The sequence below is a fragment of the Anolis sagrei genome, chromosome 13 (assembly GCF_037176765.1).
Source record: "Anolis sagrei isolate rAnoSag1 chromosome 13, rAnoSag1.mat, whole genome shotgun sequence".
Lineage (NCBI taxonomy): Eukaryota > Metazoa > Chordata > Lepidosauria > Squamata > Dactyloidae > Anolis > Anolis sagrei.
In genome coordinates this window covers 16881098-16904577 of record NC_090033.1, presented here as the reverse complement: position 1 = coordinate 16904577, position 23480 = coordinate 16881098, and the positions used below count along the sequence as shown (strand labels likewise).

The following is a 23480-nucleotide window of genomic DNA, read 5'->3' as shown; positions in this document are numbered from 1 at the left end:
AATGTTGACTCATGTTCACCTTGGGGTGCACGAAGACTCCCAAATCCATATTTGGTCAATCCGGACACCTCCCATATGACTTCTCTTGATGTCAACACTGTATTCCTGCTGATACAAGTCAAAACTTGTGCTCCAGCTGCGCCCGTACCTTGGGAAGTCTGACGTGGCCACAGTGGTCCACACTCTGGTTACATCCGGTATAGACTACTGCAACGCTCTCTATGTGGGGTTGCCTTTGAAGACTGTCCGGAAGCTTCAAATGGTCCAACGGTCAGCAGCCAGGTTACTAACAGGGAGCATACAACTCCTCTGTTGCGCCAGCTCCACTGGCTGCCAGTTTGCTACCAGGCCCAATTCAAAGTGCTGGCTTTAGCCTATAAAGCCCTAAACGATTCTGGCCCACCTTACCTGTCCGGACGCATCTCCTCCTATGAACCAGCTAGGGTGTTAAGATCGTCTGGAGAGGCCCTGCTCTCGGTCCCGCCTGCGTCACAAGTACGTTTGGTAGGGACGAGAGACAGGGCCTTCTCAGTGGTGGCGCCTTGGCTGTGGAACACCCTTCCTACAGATATTAGATCGGCCCCCTCCAGGTTGACATCTGGGAATGCCCTGCTCTCGGTTCCGGCTGCGTCACAAGTATGTTTGGCGGGGATGAGAGACAGCGCCTTCTCAGTGGTGGTCCCTCGGCTGTGGAACGCCCTTCCTACAGATATTAGATCGGCCCCCTCCCTGTTGACATCTGGGAATGCCCTGCTCTCGGTCCCGGCTGCGTTACAAGTACGTTTGGTGGGGACGAGAGACAGGGCCTTCTCAGTGGTGGCCCCTCGGCTGTGGAACGCCCTTCCTACAGATAATAGATCGGTCCCCTCCCTGTTGACATTGCGGAGGAAAGTGAAGACCTGGTTGTTCGAGCAGGCATTTGAATAGGCAGTGTAACGAACATAGGGATATGGAAGAATTGGATGATGAGACTGGATTTTGATCTTAACTATGAGTTGCGAATGAGATGTTTTTATTGATTTATATTAACCGTTTATTATGCTACTGTTTTAATTGTTTTGTGATGTTTTTGAGCACTGAATTTGGCTGTTGTTAACCGCTCTGAGTCGCCCGAGGGCTGAGAAGAGTGGTATACAAAAATAGTAAAATAAATAAATAAATGAATACTACAGCCTGGCTCGAGACTGACCTCCCTGCCGGTCTTTGTCCCCTAGGCTGCCAGGAGATTGCGGAGGAGTTCCGCGCCCAGGAGATTGATGGGCAGGCGCTGCTGCTGCTGAAGGAGGACCACCTCATGAGCGCCATGAACATCAAGCTGGGCCCGGCCCTCAAGATCTACGCCCGCATCTGCATGCTGAAGGACTCCTAGGCGGCCCCTCCGTTCTGGCCGCCGGCACTCGAGCACGATTCCCCCCTCGGGAGCGGGGGGTGGTGTACATACATAGGTAGCCTTAGCTTCCCTTCCTCTCCTCCTCCTCTTCCTCTTCCTCCTCCTCAGGTGCAAAAGATGGGCCCTCAAGATCTACGCCCGCATCTGCATGCTGAAGGACTCCTAGGCGGCCCCTCCGTTCTGGCCGCCGGCACTCGAGCACAATTCCCCCCTTGGGAGCGAGGGGTGGTGTACAGCACTCGAGCACAATTCCCCCCTCGGGAGCGGGGGGTGGTGTACAGCACTCGAGCACAATTCCCCCCTCGGGAGCGGGGGGTGGTGTACAGCACTCGAGCACAATTCCCCCCTCGGGAGCGCGGGGTGGTGTACAGCACTCGAGCACAATTCCCCCCTCGGGAGCGGGGGGTGGTGTACAGCACTCGAGCACAATTCCCCCCTCGGGAGCGGGGGGTGGTGTACAGCACTCGAGCACAATTCCCCCCTCGGGAGCGGGGGGTGGTGTACAGCACTCGAGCACAATTCCCCCCTCGGGAGCGGGGGGTGGTGTACAGCACTCGAGCACAATTCCCCCCTCGGGAGCGGGGGATGGTGTACAGCACTCGAGCACAATTCCCCCCTCGGGAGCGGGGGGTGGTGTACAGCACTCGAGCACAATTCCCCCCTCGGGAGCGGGGGGTGGTGTACAGCACTCGAGCACAATTCCCCCCTCGGGAGCGGGGGGTGGTGTACAGCACTCGAGCACAAGTCCCCCCTCGGGAGCGGGGGGTGTGGTGTACATACATAGGTAGCCTTAGCTTCCCTTCCTCTCCTCCTCCTCTTCCTCTTCCTCCTCCTCAGGTGCAAAAGATGCCATTTTCGGGGGGAACGCCGCGTGCGTCTCGGCCTCCCCTGCTTTTTGTATCAGAAGCTGGATCGGACACAACCTACTTGAAACCTCAGAAAGCCAAACAGGACCGTTGCCTTAACTTTTTTTGTATCGTGTAGGCGTGCGTGTGTGTGTGTGTGTGGTGCCGCTTAGTGCCCTCCTCCCCGTCCCTTTTTTTAGGGGTCCGTAGCGAGTTTAGGGTCCTCGTTTGGGTCGGGGGAGCAGACAGGGTCAAAGCAGCCGCTGCGGGGGGCTCGACGCTCATGACTTCCCCGCTTGTCGCGGAGAGGGTCGACTCTTCGGATATCTTCCGGACCAGGTTTGTCCCCTTAACGGGCCCCTCGCAACTCTCGCCCTCCACTCCCTCCCTCCTTAGCATCATAGATTTGGAAGACTATTCCTTCCCTCGGCCTCGTTTTCTGTTGACACAGCCTAGAATGGCATTGGCCTTTTTCGCTGCCGCGTCATACCGTTGGCTGGTGCTCCTCTTGGGGTCTCCATTTGGTCTCCTAGATCCATTTCACCATTATCATTCAGCCTCCTCTCAGTCTAGACACTTGAATCCTAAGGCTGAAGTTTAGGATTGTATTGGTCTTTTCCGCTGCAGCATCACACTATTGGCTCATAATAATAATAATAATAATAATAATAATAATAATAAATACTTTGTTCATGGTCTATTAAGACTCCTAGATCCCTTTCAATGACTCTCCCAGACATCATATTCCTATGGATGCAGCCAGGGATCGTATTGGCCTTTTCCGCTGCAGCATCACACTCTTGGCTTATTATTATTATTATTATTATTATTATTATTATTATTATTGTCTTCTTCATGGCCTATTAAGACTCCTAGATCGCTTTAAGTGACTCTCCCAGACATTATATTCCTATAGATGCATCCTAGGTTCGCATTGGCCTTTTCCGCTGCAGCATCACACTCTTGGCTCATAATAATAATAATAATAATAATAATAATAATAATAATACCTTCTTCATGGTCTATTAAGACTTCCAGATCCCTTTCAGTGACTTCCCTAGACATTATATTCCTATGGATGCAGGCTAGGATCGCATTGGCCTTTTCCGCTGCAGCATCACACTCTTGGCTCATAATAATAATAATAATAATAATAATAATAATAAATACCTTCTTAATGGTCTCTTAAGATTCATAGATCCCTTTCAATGACTCCCCCAGACATTATATTCCTATGGATGCATCCTAGGATCGCATTGGCCGTTTCTGCTGCAGCACCACACTCTTGGCTCATAATAATAATAATAATAATAATAATAATAATAAATACCTTCTTAATGGTCTCTTAAGACTCATAGATCCCTTTCAATGACTTCCCTAGACACTATATTCCTATGGATGCATCCTAGGATTGCATTAGCCTTTTCCGCTGCAGCATCACACTCTTGACTCATAATAATAATAGTAATAGTAATAATAATAATAATAATAATAATAATAATAATAAATACCTTCTTCATGGTCTATTAAGACTTTCAGATTTCATTCAATCACTTTCCTAGACATTCTATTCCTATGAATGCAGTCTAGGATGGCATTGGCCTTTTCTGCTGCAGCATCACACTCTTGGCTTGTTGTTGTTGTTGTTGTTGTTATTATTATTATTATTATTATTACTTTATTCATGGTCTATTAAGACTCCTAGATCCCTTTCAGTGACTTCCCTAGACACTGTTTTCCTATGGATGCAGCCTAGGATCGCATTGGCCTTTTCCGCTGCAGCATCACACTCTTGGCTCATCATCATAATAGTAATAATATTATTATTAATGTCTTCTTCGTGGCCTATTAAGACTCCTAGATCCCTTTCAATGACTCCCCCAGACATTATATTCCTATGAATGCAGCCTAGGATCGCATTAGCCTTTTCCGCTGCAGCATCACACTATTAGCTCATAATAATAATAATAATAATAATAATAATAATAATAATAAATACCTTCTTCATGGTCTATTAAGACTTCCAGATATCATTCAATCACTTCCCTAGACATTCTATTCCTATAAATGCAGTCTAGGATTGCATTGGCCTTTTCTGCTGCAGCATCACACTCTTGGCTCATAATATTATTATTATTATTATTATTATTATTATTATTATTAATGTCTTCTTCATGGCCTATTAAGACTCCTAGATCCCTTTCAATGGCTCTCCCAGACATTATATTCCTATGGATGCAGCCTAGGATCGCGTTGGCCTTTTCTGCTGCAGCATCACACTCTTGACTCATAATAATAATAATAATAATAATAATAATAATAATAAATACCTTCTTCATGGTCTATTAAGACTTCCAGATTTCATTCAATCACTTCCCTAGGCATTCTATTCCTATGAATGCAGCCTAGGATTGTATTGGCCTTTTCTGCTGCAGCATCACACTCTTGCTTATTGTTATTATTGTTATTATTATTATTATTATTATTGCTTTGTTCATGGCCTATTAAGACTCCTAGATCCCTTTCAATGACTCCCCCAGACATATTCCTATGGATGCAGCCTAGGATTGCGTTGGCCTTTTCTGCTGCAGCATCACACTATTGGCTCATAATAATAATAATAATTAATAATTATTAATGTCTTCTTTGTGGCCTATTAAGACTCCTAGATCCCTTTCAATGGCTCCCCCAGACATTATATTCCTATGGATGCAGCCTAGGATCGCATTGGCCTTTTCTGCTGCAGCATCACACTCTTGACTCATAATAATAATAATAATAATAATAATAATAATAATAATAATACCTTCTTCATGGTCTATTAAGACTTCCAGGTCCCTTTCAGTCACTTCCCTAGACATTATATTCCTAAGAATGCAACCTAGGATTGTATTGGCCTTTTCTGCTGCAGCATCACACTCTTGGCTCATAATAATAATAATAATAATAATAATAATAATTATTATTATTATTAATGTGTTCTTCGTGGCCTATTAAGACTCCTAGATCCCTTTCAATGACTCCCCCAGACATATTCCTATGGATGCAGCCTAGGATTGCGTTGGCCTTTTCCGCTGCAGCATCACACTCTTGGCTCATCATAATAATAGTAATAATAATAATAATAAATACTAATACCTTGTTCAGGGTGGATTAAGGCTTCCAGATCCCTTTCATGCGATATCATGACTTCCCATGGATGCCGCCCAGGAGCGCCTTGGCCTTTTCTGCTGCAGCCCCACGCCCCGGCCTCGAGGCCCCCCTCGGCTCCTGGGCCCCTTCCCTTGGCTTTGTTCCCCGCCCCGTTCCTCGAGGCCGGCCAGGCAGGGCAAGGCAGGAGGAGCCGGTTTTCTCCCCGGAAGACAGACAGACAGACAGACAGAGCTGGGCTCAGGTGCATCAGGTTGCGGGAGCGCTGCAGCTGAGCTGCGCCTCCCCCTTTTTTTGGGACTCCCACCCGCCCGCGGCTCCGGCCCCGGAAGAATTTCTACTGTTTCCAACGGCCCCCAGACCCTTGGTTTTTTAAAATAAAAGCTCACTTTTACAGAAACGGATTCGGATCGTGTGTCGTTTTGTGGCATTTGGATTGGACGGGGCCTCCTCGGTGGCAGCCCCTCGCTTGCTAAAATATGCACAACACATCCTGCTGGCCCTGATTGTTTCCTGCCTGTGTTTTCTGGGCCGTATGACCGTGTGGGAAATTGGAAGTTGTAGTTCACCCTTATCCAGAGAGCAGTGAACCCAGCTGATATAATATATTAATATTAATTATTATAATAATTATTATAATTATTATATTATAATTATATTATTATTATAATATTATTATTATATTATTTATATATAATTATATTATTATTATTATATTATTTATAATTTACTTATATGATATTATTTATAATTATATTATTTATATATAATTACATTATTATAATTATATAATTATATAATTATAATTATTATATTATATTATTATATTATTATAATTATATTATTTATAATTTATTTATATGATATTATTTATAATTATATTATTATAATTATAATTATAAATATCAATTGTAGTTCACCCTTATCCAGAGAGCAGTGAACCCAGCTGATATAATATATTAATATTAATTATTATAATTATTATTATTATTATATTATAATTATTATATTATTATTATATTAATAATTTATTTATATGATATTATTTATAATTATATTATTGACATATTATTATATTATTATATTTATATAATAATTATATAATTATAAATATAAATATATTATTATTAGTCGCTTCATTGAATATTAATATCAACGTTCCTTCATCATAATAATATCTATGTATTGGGAATTCCAGGCAGGAAACAATAAGGGCCAGCAAACACCTCCCAATAAAGGATTCCCACTGAGGCAGGAAGCAGCCAGGCTTTGAAGCTGCTAGGCCATTCAGTGCTACTCAAGGGGGCCAGTTGCTACATTCACACTTGCCTCAAGCAGAGAAGAGTTCTTTCTTCCACCCTGGACCTCTTTCCGCAGATACATAAACCCCATTTGCCTAGTTTCCAACAGACCTTACACCTTCTGAGGATGCCTGCCATAGATGCGGGAGAAACGTCAGGAGGGAATGCTTCTGGAACAGCCCGGAAAACCCACAGCAACTCAGTAAATAAAGAGCAACATTCAGAAAACGGGAATTCCAGACAGGAAACAATCAGGACCTGCTAATCCCTCCCAGCAAAGGATTCCCACCGAGGAAGGAAGCAGCCAGGCTTTGAAGCTGCAAGACCATTCAATGCTAATCAAGGTGGCCAAAGGCAACATTCACACTTGCCTCAAGAAGACAAGAGTTCTTTCTCCCACCCTGGACATCATTCCACAGATATATATATATATATATATATATATATATATATATATATGATTCCCCAGGCTTTGAAGCTGCAAGGCCATTGAATGTCATATAAAGCTCCCTTACCTAGTTCCCAACAGCAAGAAGCCAGGCTTTGAAGCTGCAAGGCCATTTGAATGCCTTAGAAACCTCCCTTGCCTAGTTTCCAACAGGAAGCAGCCAGACTTTGAAGCTGCAAGGCTATTTTCCATACAAACCTCCCTTGCCTAGTTTCCAACAAGAAGCAGCCAGGCTTTGAAGCTGCGAGGCCATTAGAATGCCATGTAAACCTCCCTTTGCCTAGTTTCCAACAGGAAGGAGCCAGGCTTTGAAGCTGCGAGGCTATTTGAATGCCATAGAAACCTCCCTTGCCTAGTTTCCAACAGGAAGCAGCCAGGCTTTGAAGCTGCGAGACCATTGAATGCCATATAAAGCTCCCTTGCCTAATTTCCAACAGGAAGCAGCCACGCTTTGAAGCTGCGAGGCCATTTGAATGCCATGTAAACCTCCCTTTGCCTAGTTTCCAACAGGAAGCAGCCAGGCTTTGGAGCTGCAAGGCCATTCGAATGCCATAGAAACCTCCCTTGCCTAGTTTCCAACAAGAAGCAGCCAGGCTTCAAAGCTGCAAGGCCATTGAATGCCATAGAAACCTCCCAACAGGAAGCAGCCAGACTTTGAAGCTGCGAGGCCATTTGAATGCCATAGAAACTTTCCTTCACTAACAGGAAGCAGCCAGACTTTGAAGCTGCGAGGCCATTTGAATGCCATAGAAACTTTCCTTCACTAACAGGAAGCAGCCAGGCTTTGAAGCTGCGAGGCCATTTGAATGCCATAGAAACCTAGTTTCCAACATGAAGCAGCCAGGCTTTGAAGCTGCGAGGCCATTTGAATGCCATAGAAACCTCGCAACAGGAATCATCCAGGCTTTGAAGCTGCAAGGCCATTTGAATGCCATAGAAACCTAGTTTCCAACATGAAGCAGCCAGGCTTTGAAGCTGCGAGGCCATTTGAATGCCATAGAAACCTTCCTGGTCTAGTTTCCAATCTCTGACATAGATGCAGGCGAAAGGTCAGGAGCGAATGCTGCTGCAAACATGGCCAACCCAGTGTCTCCTCGAAACCCCGCCCACTCTACAGGCTAGCCGATGACGTCAGGGGAAGAAAAAAAAACCTTGCAAGCCCCGCCCCTTCTTTCTGCAGGCTAGGTGATGACGTCAGGGGAAAAAAACCAGGAAAAAAGCTCCGCCCCAAGAAAGCTCCGCCCACTCTTTCCTCTCTCTCTCTCTCTCTCTCTCTCTCTCTCTCTCTCTCTCTCTGCAAGGCAGCGCGGTGACGTCAGCGCGCACGCTGAACGTCGCGACGTCCGCCCTTGCTTCTGAGGCGCGGAGACCCCGCAGCGAGCTGCCAACGCCCGGCTCTGAGGGAAGAAGAGAAGAAGGAAGGAAGGAGGAAGGAAGAGAAGGAGGTGAGCAGGGGCGGATGGCGGGGGGACGTCGCCGCCTGCCTTCGGGGACCCCGCTTCGCTGGGCGGCCGGCTGTCTTCCCTGGGCCTTCCTTCGCCTTTCCGCCCTCCCTTCGTCACGCGAGGCAGGCTTCGGGGCGTCGGCTAGGCCTCAGTTGGGCCTACTGGCTTGGCTGACACTCTTCTCATTCTATATCCTCAGTAATAAATACATTTAATGCAGGAGTATTATATATATGACAGGAAGGAGCCAGGCTTGGAAGCTGCAAGGCCATTTGAATGCCATAGAAACCTAATAATATTAATATTAATAATATTCTTACATATTGTAGTATTAGTGTTATGTTGTGGTTCATTCTAATATTATCAAAATTATATATGTATTATATGCATATACAAAAATTATATAGGAGTATTACTATATGACAGGGAGCAGCCAGACTTGGAAGCTGCAAGGCCATTTGAATGCCATAGAAACCTAATAATATTAATATTAATAATATTCTTACATATTATTGTAGTATTAGTATTATGTTGTGTTTCATTTTAATATTATCAAAATTATATATGTATTATATGTATATACAAAAATTGCATAAAATATATACTGTATTGTATATACATATAATATCTATATCCACAGTAATGAGTATTATATATATGACAGGAAGGAGCCAGGCTTGGAAGCTGCAAGGCCATTTGAATGCCATAGAAACCTATTAATAATAATAATAATAATAATATTAATAATATTCTTACATATTGTAGTATTAGTTTTATGTTGTGTTTCATTCTAATATTATCAAAATTATATATGTATTATATGTATATATTACTATATGGCAGGGAGCAGCCAGGCTTGGAAGCTGCAAGGCCATTTGAATGCCATAGAAACCTAATAATATTAATAATAATAATATTCTTACATATTACTATTATGTAGTAATTCATCATAATATTATCAATATTATATGTATGTAATAAGTATATTTAATGTAGGAGTATTACTATATGACAGGGAGCAGCCAGACTTTGAAGCTGCAAGGCCATTTGAATGCCATAGAAACCTATTAATATCAATATTAATAATATTCTTACATATTGTAGTATTAGTGTTATGTTGTATTTCATTCTAATATTATCAAAATTATATATGTATTATATGTATATACAAAAATTATATAGGAGTATTACTATATGACAGGGAGCAGCCAGGCTTTGAAGCTGCAAGGCCATTTGAATGCCATAGAAACCTATTAATATTAATATTAATAATATTCTTACATATTGTAGTATTAATGTTATGTTGTATTTCATTCTAATATCATCAAAATTATATATGTATTATATGTATATATTACTATATGACAGGGAGCAGCCAGACTTGGAAGCTGCAAGGCCATTTGAATGCCATAGAAACCTATTAATAATAATATTCTTATGTATTGTAGTATTAGTATTATGTAGTAATTCATCATAACATTATCAATATTATATGTAGGAGTATGTATTACTATATGGCAGGGAGCAGCCAGACTTTGAACCTGCAAGGCCATTCGAATGCCATAGAAACCTAATAATATTAATATTAATAATATTCTTACATATTATTGTAGTATTAGTATTATGTTGTGTTTCATTCTAAGATTATCAAAATTATATATGTATTATATGTATATATTACTATATGGCAGGGAGCAGCCAGGCTTGGAAGCTGCAAGGCCATTTGAATGCCATAGAAACCTAATAATATTAATATTAATAATATTCTTACATATTATTGTAGTATTAGTATTATGTTGTATTTCATTTTAATATTATCAAAATTATATATGCATTATATGTATACACAAAAATTATATAAAATATATACTGTATTGTATATTCATATAATAAATATAATATATTGATATAATACAATAGTATTTTTACAGATCAAAATTATATATGTATTATATGTTGTATACACAAAAATATATGAAATATATAGTGTATTGTATATTCATATAATAAATATAATATATTGATATAATACAATAATATTGTTACATATTATTGTATTATAAATACAACACTAATAATACAATAATATGTAACAATATTATTGTATTATATCAATATATTATATTTATTATATGAATATACAATACACTATATATTTCATATATTTTTTGTGTATACAACATATAATACATATAATACATATGCATATAATACATATGCATATAAATGTATATGCATATTATACATATATTATAGTATATATTTTATACAATTTTTGTATATACATATATAATTTTGATAATATTAAAATGAAATACAACATAATACTAATAATACAATATAGTTGTCTATACATATAATAAATATAATATATTGATATAATACAATAATATTGTTACATATTACTGTATTATTAGTAGTATGATGTATTTCATTATAATAATATATGTATATACAATATATGCATATATTGTTACATATTATTGTATTATTATTAGTGTTTATATACAATAATATCATTACATATTATTATAAGTAGTATTATGATGTATTTCATTATAATAATATATGTATAAACAATATATACATATATTGTTACATATTATTGTATTATTAGTGTTGTGTTTCATTATAATATCAATATTATATGTATATAAATTTATTATATAAAATATGTATATTGTATATTGTATTTTATATCAGCATTGCACAATATCAGTATTTTATATTACTATATTCTATACCACTAGTAATATTATGTGAAATACATAATATTTTATATCAGCATAGCACAATATCAGTATTATATGTTACTATATACCACTATACTGCAATATTATTAGTAAGATTATGTGCAATATATAATAATGAATATCAGTATAGCACAATATCAGTATTATATATTACTAGAGTCTATACCACTATACTATAATATTCTTAGTATAATATTCTTTATATTAGTATAATATTCATAGTATAATATTCTTTATATTAGCATAGCACATAGCACAATATTAATATTATATGTTACTATATTCTATCCCGTTATCCTTAAATATTATTAGTAATATTAAGTGCAATATATAATATTTTATGTTAACATAGCACAATATCAGTATTATATATTACTGTATTCTATACCACTATACTGCAATATTATTAGTAATATGTGAAATGTATAATATGTTATATCAGCATATCATAATGTCAGTATTATATATTACTATATTCTATACCACTAGTAATATGTGAAATACATAATATTTTATATTGGCATAGCACAATATCAGTATTATATATTACTATATTCTATACCACTAGTAATATGTGAAATACATAATATTTTATGTTAGCATAGCACAATATCAGTATTATACAGGGTGTGTATATTACTGTATTCTCAACCACTATACTGCAATATTATTAGTAATATTATGTGCAATATATATAATATTTTATATCAGCATAGCACAATATCAGTATTATATGTTACTATATTCTATACCACTATACTGCAATATTATTAGTAATATTATGTGCAATATATAATATTTTATATCAACATAGCACAATGTCAGTGTTATATATTACTATATTCTATACCACTAGTAATATGTGAAATACATAATATTTTATGTTAGCATAGCACAATATCAGTATTATATATTACTGTATTCTCTACCACTATACTGCAATATTATTAGTAATATTATGTGCAATATATATAATATTTTATATCAGCATAGCACAATATCAGTATTATATATTACTGTATTCTCTACCACTATACTGCAATATTATTAGTAAGGTTATGTGCAATATATAATAATAATATCAGCATTATATATTACTGTATTCTCTACCACTATACTGCAATATTATTAGTAAGGTTATGTGCAATATATAATAATAATATCAGTATTATATATTACTAGAGTCTATACCACTATACTATAATATTCTTAGCATAGCACATAGCACAGTATCAGTATTATATGTTACTATATTCTATACCACTATACTGCAATATTATTATTAATATGTGCAGTATATATAATATTTTATATCAGCATAGCACAATATCAGTATTATATGTTACTATATTCTATACCACTATACTGCAATATTATTATTAATATGTGCAGTATATAATATTTGATATTAGCATAGCACAAAATCAATATATATTAGTATATTATATACCACTTTTCTGCAATATTATATTCTGTACCACTATACTTCAATATTATTAGTAATATTATGTGATATATATATGTATATGTGTGTGTGTGTGTGTATATATATAATAACACAAGATACAACCGTTTATATTATTATGTATTGCTATATTATTATACCACAATATATATAATTATATATTGTGTATTATATATATTGTGGTATAATAATATAGCGATACATAATAATATAAACTGTTGTATCTTGTGTTATATTATATGGTTCTCAACCTGGGTGTTTTGGCCTACAACTCCCAGAAATCCCAGCGAGTTCACCAGCTGTTAGGATTTCTGGGAGTTGAAGGCCAAAACATCTGGGGACCCACAGGTTGAGAACTATTGGTCCACATATTAATGGCGCTCGATATAACCTGAAATGTCATTTGTGGGAGGGCTTTTGGTGGAAGTGGGAGCCTGTCTGTGGAAGTGGACACCCCAGCCACACACACACACACAAACATATTTTCACTTTTATTATGTGTATAGATAGATACTTTATTATATCATCTGTATAAATACAAATGTAATGTTAGTTTGTGGGATTAACATAACTCAAAAACCACTGGACGAATAGACACCGCATTTGGACACAATACACCTAACAGTCCAATGAGTGTCCATCACCCCTACACACACACACACACACAAAACCCCAGCGGAACAGACTTAAAAACCCCAAAATACACCATAAATATACTCAAATACATATATGCATGCATACACACACATATATGCACAAACACACACAAATATATACATATACACATGCACACACATATACACAAAATGAATGTACACATATAAACACACAAATATATAAACACATATATATATACACACATATACACACAAATATAGACAAGCACACACATATACACAATATGCATGTACACATATAAATACACAAATACACACACATATATACATCCACACACACATATATATACACATACAAACACACACATATACTCAGTATGCATGTATACATATAAATACACACACACAAACACAAAACCCCAGCGAAACACTTAAAAACCCCAAAATACACCATAAATACACTCAAATACATATATACATACATATATTCATACACATGTATATATATTTACAAACACACACAAATATACATACACATACATATGCACGCGTACATGCACACATACATTTATACATATACACATGCATATACACAATATGCATGTGCACATATAAACACAAATATACAAATATATACACACATACATATACACATACATATACACAATATGCATGTACACATATAAATACACAAATACACACATACATATATACATCCATATATATACACATACAAACGCACACATATATACAATATGCATGTACACATATAAATACACACATACATATATACATCCACGCACACACATATATATACACATACAAACACACACATATACTCAGTATGCATGTACACATATAAATACACAAATACACACAAACACAAAACCCCAGCGAAACAGACTTAAAAACCCCAAAATACACCATAAATACACTCAAATACATATATACATGCCTATATTCATACACATGTATATATATGTACACACACAAATATACACACACATACACATACATACATATACACATGCACACATACATTTATACATATACACATACACACACATATACACAATATGCATGTACACATATAAATACACAAATATATACACACATATATATATACACACATATACACACAATATAGACAAGCACACACATATACCCAATATGCATGTACACAAATAAATACACAAATACACACACATATATACACACATACACAGTATGCGTGTACACATATAAGCACACAAATACACACACACACACACATATATACATCCACACACTTATACACAAATATATACACACACATAAACACATATACAGTATACACACACAAAACCCACATACACAAACTGGGCCACAGCAACGCTTGGCAGGGGACGGCTAGTGTTGTAGTATATATAATTTGTGAGAGATTGGTTGGTTGGAAGAGAATAATAATAATTAAGGTACTTTCCTATTTGATGCCCACGATTAACCCTGCAGAAGTCCTTCCCCTCTCTGTGCAAGGTTCTAGTTGCATTTTTCTATAATGTTTAATTCTGATCCATGAACGGTTCCCATTGTTTAGCATTGGCTCACAGTCCTTAAAGGCCCATTCCACCCACAAAGGATTATTATGTGCTGTGCATTTAGATTTTATTAGCCTACTATCTTGGGGACCCGGCGCTGCCCGGGTTATTAGAGAAAGTGGGTAATGGAAATTCTGTATGCCAAGTTTGGTCTTTATTGGTCATTGGATGAGGATCGCAGTGGTTTCAGTAATTGAGTGAAGGTATAGCAAGTCCCAGGAGCCCCCGGTGGCGCAGTGGGTTAAAGCACTGAGCTGCTGAGCTTGTTGATCGAAAGGTCGCAGGTTTGATTCCGGGGAGCGGTGTGAGCTTCCGCTGTCAGCCCTAGCTTCTGCCAACCTAGCAGTTCGAAAACATGCAAATGTGAGTAGATCAATAGGTACTGCTCCGGCGGGAAGGTAACGGCGCTCCATGCAGTCATGCCAGTCACATTACCTTGGAGGTGTCTACGGACAGCGCTGGCTCTTCGGCTTAGAAATGGAGATGAGCACCACACCCCAGAGTCAGACATGACTGGACTTAATGTTAGGGGACTACCTTTACCTTCTTTTTACTATAGCAAGTCCCATCATCCATGGTCCACCCTCCTCCAAACTGAAATAGGATGTAGAGTGGGTCATGGGAGCTCTTTGTGCCAATTTGGTCTTGATCAGACATTGGATGAGGGTCGCAGTGGTTTCAGTAAGTGAGTATAGGTACAGCAAGTCCCATCATCCATGATCCACCCTCCTCCAAACTGAAACAGGATGTAGAGTGGGTCATGGGAGCTCTTTGTGCCAATTTGGTCTTGATCAGACATTGGATGAGGGTCGCAGTGGTTTCAGTAAGTGAGTGAAGGTACTGCAAGTCCCATCATCCATGATCCACCCTCCTCCAAACTGAAACAGGATGTAGAGTGGGCCACATGTTGCTGTGGCCTACTCTAGTGGCCATGGGGGTTCTGTGTGGGAGGTTTGGCCCAATTCCATCATTGGTGGGGTTCAGAATGCTCTATGATTGTAGGTGAACTACAAATCCCAGCAACTACAACTCCCAAATTTTCCCCAAACTCCACCAGTGTTCACATTTGGGCATATTGAGTATTCGTATAGAGTTTGGTCCAGATCCATCATTGTTTGAGTCCACGGTGATCTCTGGATGTAGGTGAACTACAACTCCAAAACCAAAGGACACTGCCCACCAAACCCTTCCAGTATTTTCTGTTGGTCATGGGAGAACTGTGTGTCAACTTTGGTTCAATTCCATCATTGGTGGGGTTCAGAATGCTCTTTGATTGTCGCTGAACTATAAATCCCAGCAACTACAACTCCCAAATGACAAAATCAATTTTTTTTGAGTGAAGGACATACATCGGGTTGTTAGGTGTCTTGTGTCCAAATTTGGTGTAAATTCGTCCAGTGGTTTTGGAGTTCTGTTGATCCCACAAACGAACATTATATTTTTATTTATATAGATTTGGAAATGATGCATAGATAGAGAGAAGGGCTCCATACATATCAATTTGTGAATATATAAATGTAATGTTCGTTTGTGGGACTAACATAATTCAAAAACCACTGGACGAATTGACACCAAATTTGGACACAATACACATATCAGGCCAACGAGTGACCATCACTCATAAAAACACTGAAAAACACAGTGTAAAGGACTTTAAAAGCCCCCAAAATAAAAATACATTACAACGCATGGCAAAACCACATATATACATAAATATACACACACATACACAGACTGGGCCACAGCAACGCGTGGCAGGGGACTGCTAGTATATTATATTATTAGCACATTATTATTATTATATTTTACTATATTGTACTATATCACTATACTGCAGTATTATTACTAATATTACATGTAATATATAATATACAATTCTGTTTTATATATATCAGTCATATTTATACATGACTGATATATACATATATATAAATCTGTCATGGATATATATATATGGACACCTCTTTCCCTGTGTATACATATGATTGATAATAAAATAGAATTGTATATTATATATTACATGTAATATTAGTAATAATACTGCAGTATAGTACAATATAGTAAAATATAATATATATCCATGAGTATATCATGCTGAAACAAAACAGAATGCAAGTAGCTATTCGTAAATGGGGCTGGAGAAAAGAGTGCAAGTTGAAACCATGGATGATGGGACTTCAAGTACCACCACTCACTTCCCAAGAATGCTGCGACCCTCATCTAATGACCAATCAGGACACATCTTGGCACACAGAGCCCCCATGAGCCACTCTACATCTCGGTGCTGTTTGGAGGAGGACGGACTATCGATGATGGGACTTGCAGTACCTTCACTCACTTCCTGAAACCACAGCGACACTCAACCAAATACCAATAAAGACCAAACTTGGCACAGAGAGCCCCCATGGCCAACTCAACATTCTGGTGAGGTTTGGGGGAGAACAGACTATGGATGATGAGACTTGCAGTACCTTAACTCACTTTCTGAGACCACTGTGGCCCTCATGCAATGACTGATCAAGACCAAACTTAGCACACAGAGCCCCCATGACCCTCTCTCCATCCTGGTGCAGTTTGGAGGATGATGGACCACAGATGATGGGACTCACAGTACCTTCACTAACTTCCTGAGACAACTGCGAGCCATATAAATAACAGATAAAGACCAAACTTGATGCACAATTCCTTTCTCAAATAACCCGGGCAGCGGCGGGTCCCCAAGCAAGTATATAATAAAATATACTAAAACATTATAGGTTAAGCTATATCTCTGAATAGGAAAGTAAATTTTTGCAAATGCTAGATTTGCATGAAGCCCAAATGAGTGGATTAACAACAAATCAAATAGGATATATCTTACTAGCCATCCCCTGCTACGTGTTGCTGTGGCCCAGTCTGTGTGTATGTGTTTTGGGTGTATATATATTTGTGTATATGTATGTATATGTGTGTGTATATATGTGGTTTTGCGCATGAGTTGTAATGCATTTTTTTCTTTATTTGGCTTTTTAAGCCTCTTCCGCTGTGTTTTTCAGTGTTTTTATGAGTGATGGTCACTCGTTGGCCTGATACGTGCCTTGTGTCCAAATTTGGTGTCAATTGGCTCAGTAGTTTTTTTGAGTTATGTTAGTCCCACAAACAAACATTACATTTTTATTTAGATAGATATTCTATATCATTCATATTTACTTCTGTGTGTATAGGGTGGCCCTATATATATAAATGCACACACACACACACACTTTTTGTCAGTTAATAGTATGGCGATTATTTACAGGCGAAGTCAATATATTTTATTGATCAATAAATATTATAATAATGATTACGTCAGAATAATGAGATCCATTTTAAATTTCCTGTGCGGGGTTCAGACTGTCAGCCCCATATGCTGCCACACACTGTTTCCGTTCTTAAAGGCACAAATCTAACTTAAATGTCTTGTAATTTGGTGATGCAAAATTTTCATCCTGTTAAAAGATTGGGGGAAATTGTGTTGACAGTTTCCAGAAATTTTAAGGATTGTATTGTGTGCATTTGCACAAAGACAAGCATGTATGAGATGAATTGTAGGGCGAGCTCAGAGGCATGGAGGGAGATTGCAGGGGTGTGTGCTTTTCTGTGTGTTGACGACATGGGCCTTTCCTTCTGCTTCTTGGGGAGGGAGGGCAGGAAGGAAGTAAGCAAGCAAGCGTTCAGGCCAGAGAAAGAAAAGGGTGTTTCCCTGGGCAGAGAGAGCTTTGCAATATGTGAAACAGACTCAGAGTAGTCGTGGGGGTTCCCCACATAGAGAGGCCTGGACTCTCAGCAGTGAGAATGAGTATGAGAAAATATTATAAATAATACTACATGTAATAAAAATATATATAATTATAATATCATATTATTATATTATATTATATTATATTATATTATATTATATTATATTATATTATATTGTGGAACTTTCCCCTGGCCCCTCTCTCTTCACTCTGGCCCAGAGTGGCAGTTGGCGATGGGGGCAGGGGTCCCCAATTGTTGACATATGCAGGAGACAAGATGGAATTGTCCCCTGTACCCCTCTCTGTTCACTCTGGCCCAGAGCGGCAGTTGGTGCTGGGGAGAGGGGTCCCCAACTGTTGACATATGCAGGAGACAAGATGGAACTGTCCCCTGTACCCCTCTCTGTTCACTCTGGCCCAGAGCGGCAGTTGGTGCTGGGGAGAGGGGTCCTCAACTGTTGACATATGCAGGAGACAAGATGGAACTGTCCCCTGGCCCCTCTCTCTTCACTCTGGCCCAGAGCGGCAGTGGGTGCTGGGGAGAGGGGTCCCCAGCTGTTCACATATGCAGGAGACAAGATGGAACTGTCCCCTGGCCCCCTCTCTCTTCACTCTGGCCCAGAGTGGCAGCGGGTATTGGGGGGAGGGGTCCCCAACTGATGACATATGCAGGAGACAAGGTGGAACTGTCCCCTGGCCCCCTCTCTCTTCACTCTGGCCCAGAGTGGCAGCGGGTATTGGGGGGAGGGGTCCCCAACTGATGACATATGCAGGAGACAAGATGGAACTGTCCCCCGGCCCCGTCTCTCTTCACTCTGGCCCAGAGTGGCAGTGGTTGTTGTGGGGGAGTGGTCCCCAACTGATATGCAGGAGACAAGATGAAACTGTCCCTTGGCCCCTCTCTCTTCACTCTGGCCCAGCAGTTGGTGTTGGGGGGATGGGTCCGCAACTGATGACATATGCAGGAGACAAGATGGAACTGTCCCTTGACTCCTCTCTCTTCACTCTGGCTCATCGCGGCAGTGGGGGCTGGGGAGAGGGGTCCCCAACTGTTGACATATGAAGGAGACAAGATGGAACTGTCCCCTGGCCCCTCTCTCTTCACTCTGGCCCAGAGTGGCAGTTGGCGATGGGGGCAGGGGTCCCCAACTGTTGTCATATGCAGGAGACAAGATGGGACTGTCCCTTGGTCCCTCTCTCTTCATTCTGGCTCAGCAGTGGGTGTTAGAGGGAAGGGTCCCCAACTGATGACATATGCAGGAGACAAGATGGAACTGTCCCCTGGCCCCCTCTCTCTTCACTCTGGCCCAGAATGGCAGTGGGTGGTGGGGGGAGGGGTCCCCAACTGTTGACATATGCAGGAGACAAGATGGAACTGTCTCCTGCCCCCTCTCTCTTCACTTTGGCCCAGAGCGGCAGTGGGTGTTGGGGGGAGGGGCCCCCAGCTGATGACATATGCAGGAGACAAGATGGAACTGTCCCCTGGCCCCCTCTCTCTTCATTCTGGCCTAGAGCTGCAGTGGTTGTTGTGGGGAGTGGTCCCCAACTGATAACATATGCAGGAGACAAGATGAAACTGTCCCTTGGCCCCTCTCTCTTCACTCTGGCGCAGCAGTGGGTGTTGGGGGAGGGGTCCCCAACTGTTGACATATGCAGGAGACAAGATGGAACTGTCCTCTGGACCCCTCTCTCTTCACTCTGGGCCAGAGCAGCAGTTGGTGCCGAGGAGATGGGTCCCTAATTCTACAGCACTGCTGGTCACAGCTAACCTCCAGCTGGAGCACTCAAGAGCCAGGGCTTTCCAGTTCTCTGTGTCTATGCCAGAGTTTTTAAGGTTGGCTTTGTGCCCATCTTTAAATCTCTTTTCCTGCCCACCAACATTCAGTTTTCCGTTCTTGAGTTCGGAGTAAAGCAACTGCTTTAGGAGACGGTGGTCGGGCATTCGGACAACGTGGCCGGTCGAGCGGAGTTGATGTCAGAGGACCATCGCTTCAATATTGGTGGTCTTTGCTTCTTCCAGCATGCTGACATTTGTCCGCTTGTCTTCCCAAGAGAGGATGGTTGACCATCTGTTGTGGGTGGTTTGATTGTGTTTTTCCTGCATCGAAAAAGAAAATGGACTAGATGGCCTGTGTGATCTCTTCTGACTATATTGTTGTTGTTGTAGCTGGATGGCTCTCTGTCAGAGGTGCTTTGATTGTGCTTTTCTTGCCTGGCAGAAGGGGGTTAGACTGGATGGACTTTGGGATCTCTTCCAACTCTATATTATTATTATTATTATTATTATTATTATTATTATTATTAGAAACGCAACAAGACAAGTCCACAGCAGACAAGATCACTCTGCTGGCTGTTGTATTGGATCACACGTCGGACACTGCCCAAGTGTCTAGGACTGTGTGATGTATCGGCGAATAATGCATGCAGATCCCAGTAAGGTGGCCTTCTGCAGCTGGCAGATGGTAATCTTGTCAGCGCCGATTGTGTTTAAGTGCAGGCCAAGGTCTTTAGGCACTGCACCCAGTGTGCCGATCACCACTGGGACCACCTTGACTGGCTTGTGCCAGAGTCTTTGCAGTTCGATCTTTAAATCCTCATCGTGTCACATTGTTGGATTATCAAATGTCTAGATGTCATTGGGATGTGTGAAAACATTAGAAAGTTCACTGAAAATGCAATGAAACAATGGAAAACTGGGTTTTTTGTGGGCTGTTAACATCAAGAGAGGAATTTTCCAGGGCGACACACTGTCACCACTGTTGTTCATCATTGCAATGATCCCACTGTCAGTAATTCTACATTATTATTATTATTATTATTGAGGCTGTATGGCTCTCTGTCAGAGGTGCTTTGATTGTGCTTTTCCTGCCTGTCAGAAGGGGTTGCACTGGATGGCCCATACATTCTCTTTCAATTACATTATTATTATTATTATTATTATTATTACTATTGAGACTGAATGGACATCTCTCAGGGGTGATTTGATTGTGCTTTTCCTGCCTGGCAGAAGGGGGTTGGTCTGGATGGCCCATGCAATCCCTTCAAACTACATTATTATTATTATTATTATTATTATTATTATTATTATTATTGAGACTGGGTGGCCATCTGTCAGGGGTGATTTGATTGTGCTTTTCCTGCCTGGCAGAAGGGGGTTGGTCTGGATGGCCCATGCATTCCATTCAAACTACATTATTATTATTATTATTATTATTATTGAGACTGAATGGACATCTCTCAGGGGTGATTTGATTGTGCTTTTCCTGCCTGGCAGAAGGGGGTTGGTCTGGATGGCCCATGCAATCCCTTCAAACTACATTATTATTATTATTATTATTATTATTGAGACTGAATGGACATCTCTCAGGGGTGATTTGATTGTGCTTTTCCTGCCTGGAAGAAGGGGGTTGGTCTGGATGGCCCATGCCATCCCTTCAAATTACATTATTATTATTATTATTATTATTATTATTATTATTAAGACTGAATGGACATCTCTCAGGGGTGATTTGATTGTGCTTTTCCTGCCTGGCAGAAGGGGGTTGGTCTGGATGGCCCATGCAATCCCTTCAAACTACATTATTATTATTATTATTATTATTATTATTATTATTATTATTATTATTGAGACTGAATGGACATCTCTCAGGGGTGATTTGATTGTGCTTTTCCTGCCTGGCAGAAGGGGGTTGGTCTGGATGGCCCATGCCATCCCTTCAAATTACATTATTATTATTATTATTATTATTAAGACTGAATGGACATCTCTCAGGGGTGATTTGATTGTGCTTTTCCTGCCTGACAGAAGGGGGTTGGTCTGGATGGCCCATTCAATCCCTTCAAACTACCTTATTATTATTATTATTATTATTATTATTATTATTATTATTGAGACTGAATGGACATCTCTCAGGGGTGATTTGATTGTGCTTTTCCTGCCTGGCAGAACGGGGTTGGTCTGGATGGCCCATGCAATATCTTCAAACTACATTATTATTATTGTTGTTATTATTATTATTATTATTATTAGTAGTAGTAGTAGTAGTAGTAGTATTATTATTGAGGCTGGATAGCCATCAGGTCTCTATACAGTTTAGAGCAGGGGTCCTCAAACTACGGTTTGTGGGCCGCATGCGGCCCGCCAAGGGCATTTATCCGACCCGCGCGGCCTGGCTTGGCCTCACACAAAGCCCCTCACCGCTTGCCAGGCCCAATCCCCTCGCCTGCCTTGCACCACATGTCGGGCCTGGCAAGCAATGGCAGCGGTGAGGGGCTTTGCGCTAGAACAGGCTGCGTGGTGCAGCCTCCCTTGCCAGGACCGACGGGCAGCACGAGGCAGGCGAGGGGATTGGGCCTGGCAAGCGGCGAGGGGCTTTGCGAGAGGCCAGGCCGCACGGTGCAAGTTACCTGCCTCGCGCTGCCCTTCGTGTGAGGCAGGCAAGGGAGGCTGCACCGTGCGGCCTGTTCTCGCGCAAAGTGCTTATGGGACTTGGTAGTGGAGATTTCCTAATCTGGGAAGGCGCATCGGAATAGCCAGGTCTTCAGGTTCTTTCTGAAGACTGCCAATGTAGGGGCCTGTCTAAGATATTTGGGGAGGGTGTTCCAGAGTCAGGAGGCCACCACGGAAAAGGCCCTGTCCCGCATCCCACCAAGCGCGCTTGCAATGCAGGTGGGATCACGAGCAGGGCCTCTCCAGATGACCGAAGTGAACGCGTGGGTTCGTAGATGGAA

The 23480-nt window shown here is 40.3% G+C and overlaps 2 protein-coding genes across 6 annotated transcripts in view; both read left to right on the top strand.

The window, feature by feature from the left end:
* PHC2 (polyhomeotic homolog 2) overlaps nucleotides 1-5785 on the top strand; it is a 67581-nt gene extending 61796 nt beyond the window's left edge. For both annotated transcript variants that reach the window (XM_060759137.2, XM_067472839.1), the window contains one exon: nucleotides 1215-5785. In XM_060759137.2, coding sequence (XP_060615120.2) covers nucleotides 1215-1369 — 155 coding nt within the window. In that variant the 3' untranslated portion in view covers nucleotides 1370-5785. The remainder of the gene's footprint in view (nucleotides 1-1214) is intronic.
* Nucleotides 1-23480, top strand: part of CDC42 (cell division cycle 42) — a 390560-nt gene that overhangs the window by 326618 nt on the left and 40462 nt on the right. For 2 of the 4 annotated variants that reach the window (XR_010910422.1, XM_060758682.2), the window contains exon 1: nucleotides 8459-8579. The exons of 1 other annotated variant lie outside the window; for it this stretch is intronic. The gene's annotated coding sequence lies outside the window, so the exon portion shown is untranslated. Of the gene's footprint in view, nucleotides 1-8458; nucleotides 8580-23480 lie in introns of those variants that run through there. One more of the 4 variants, XM_060758681.2, reaches the window with a different exon arrangement.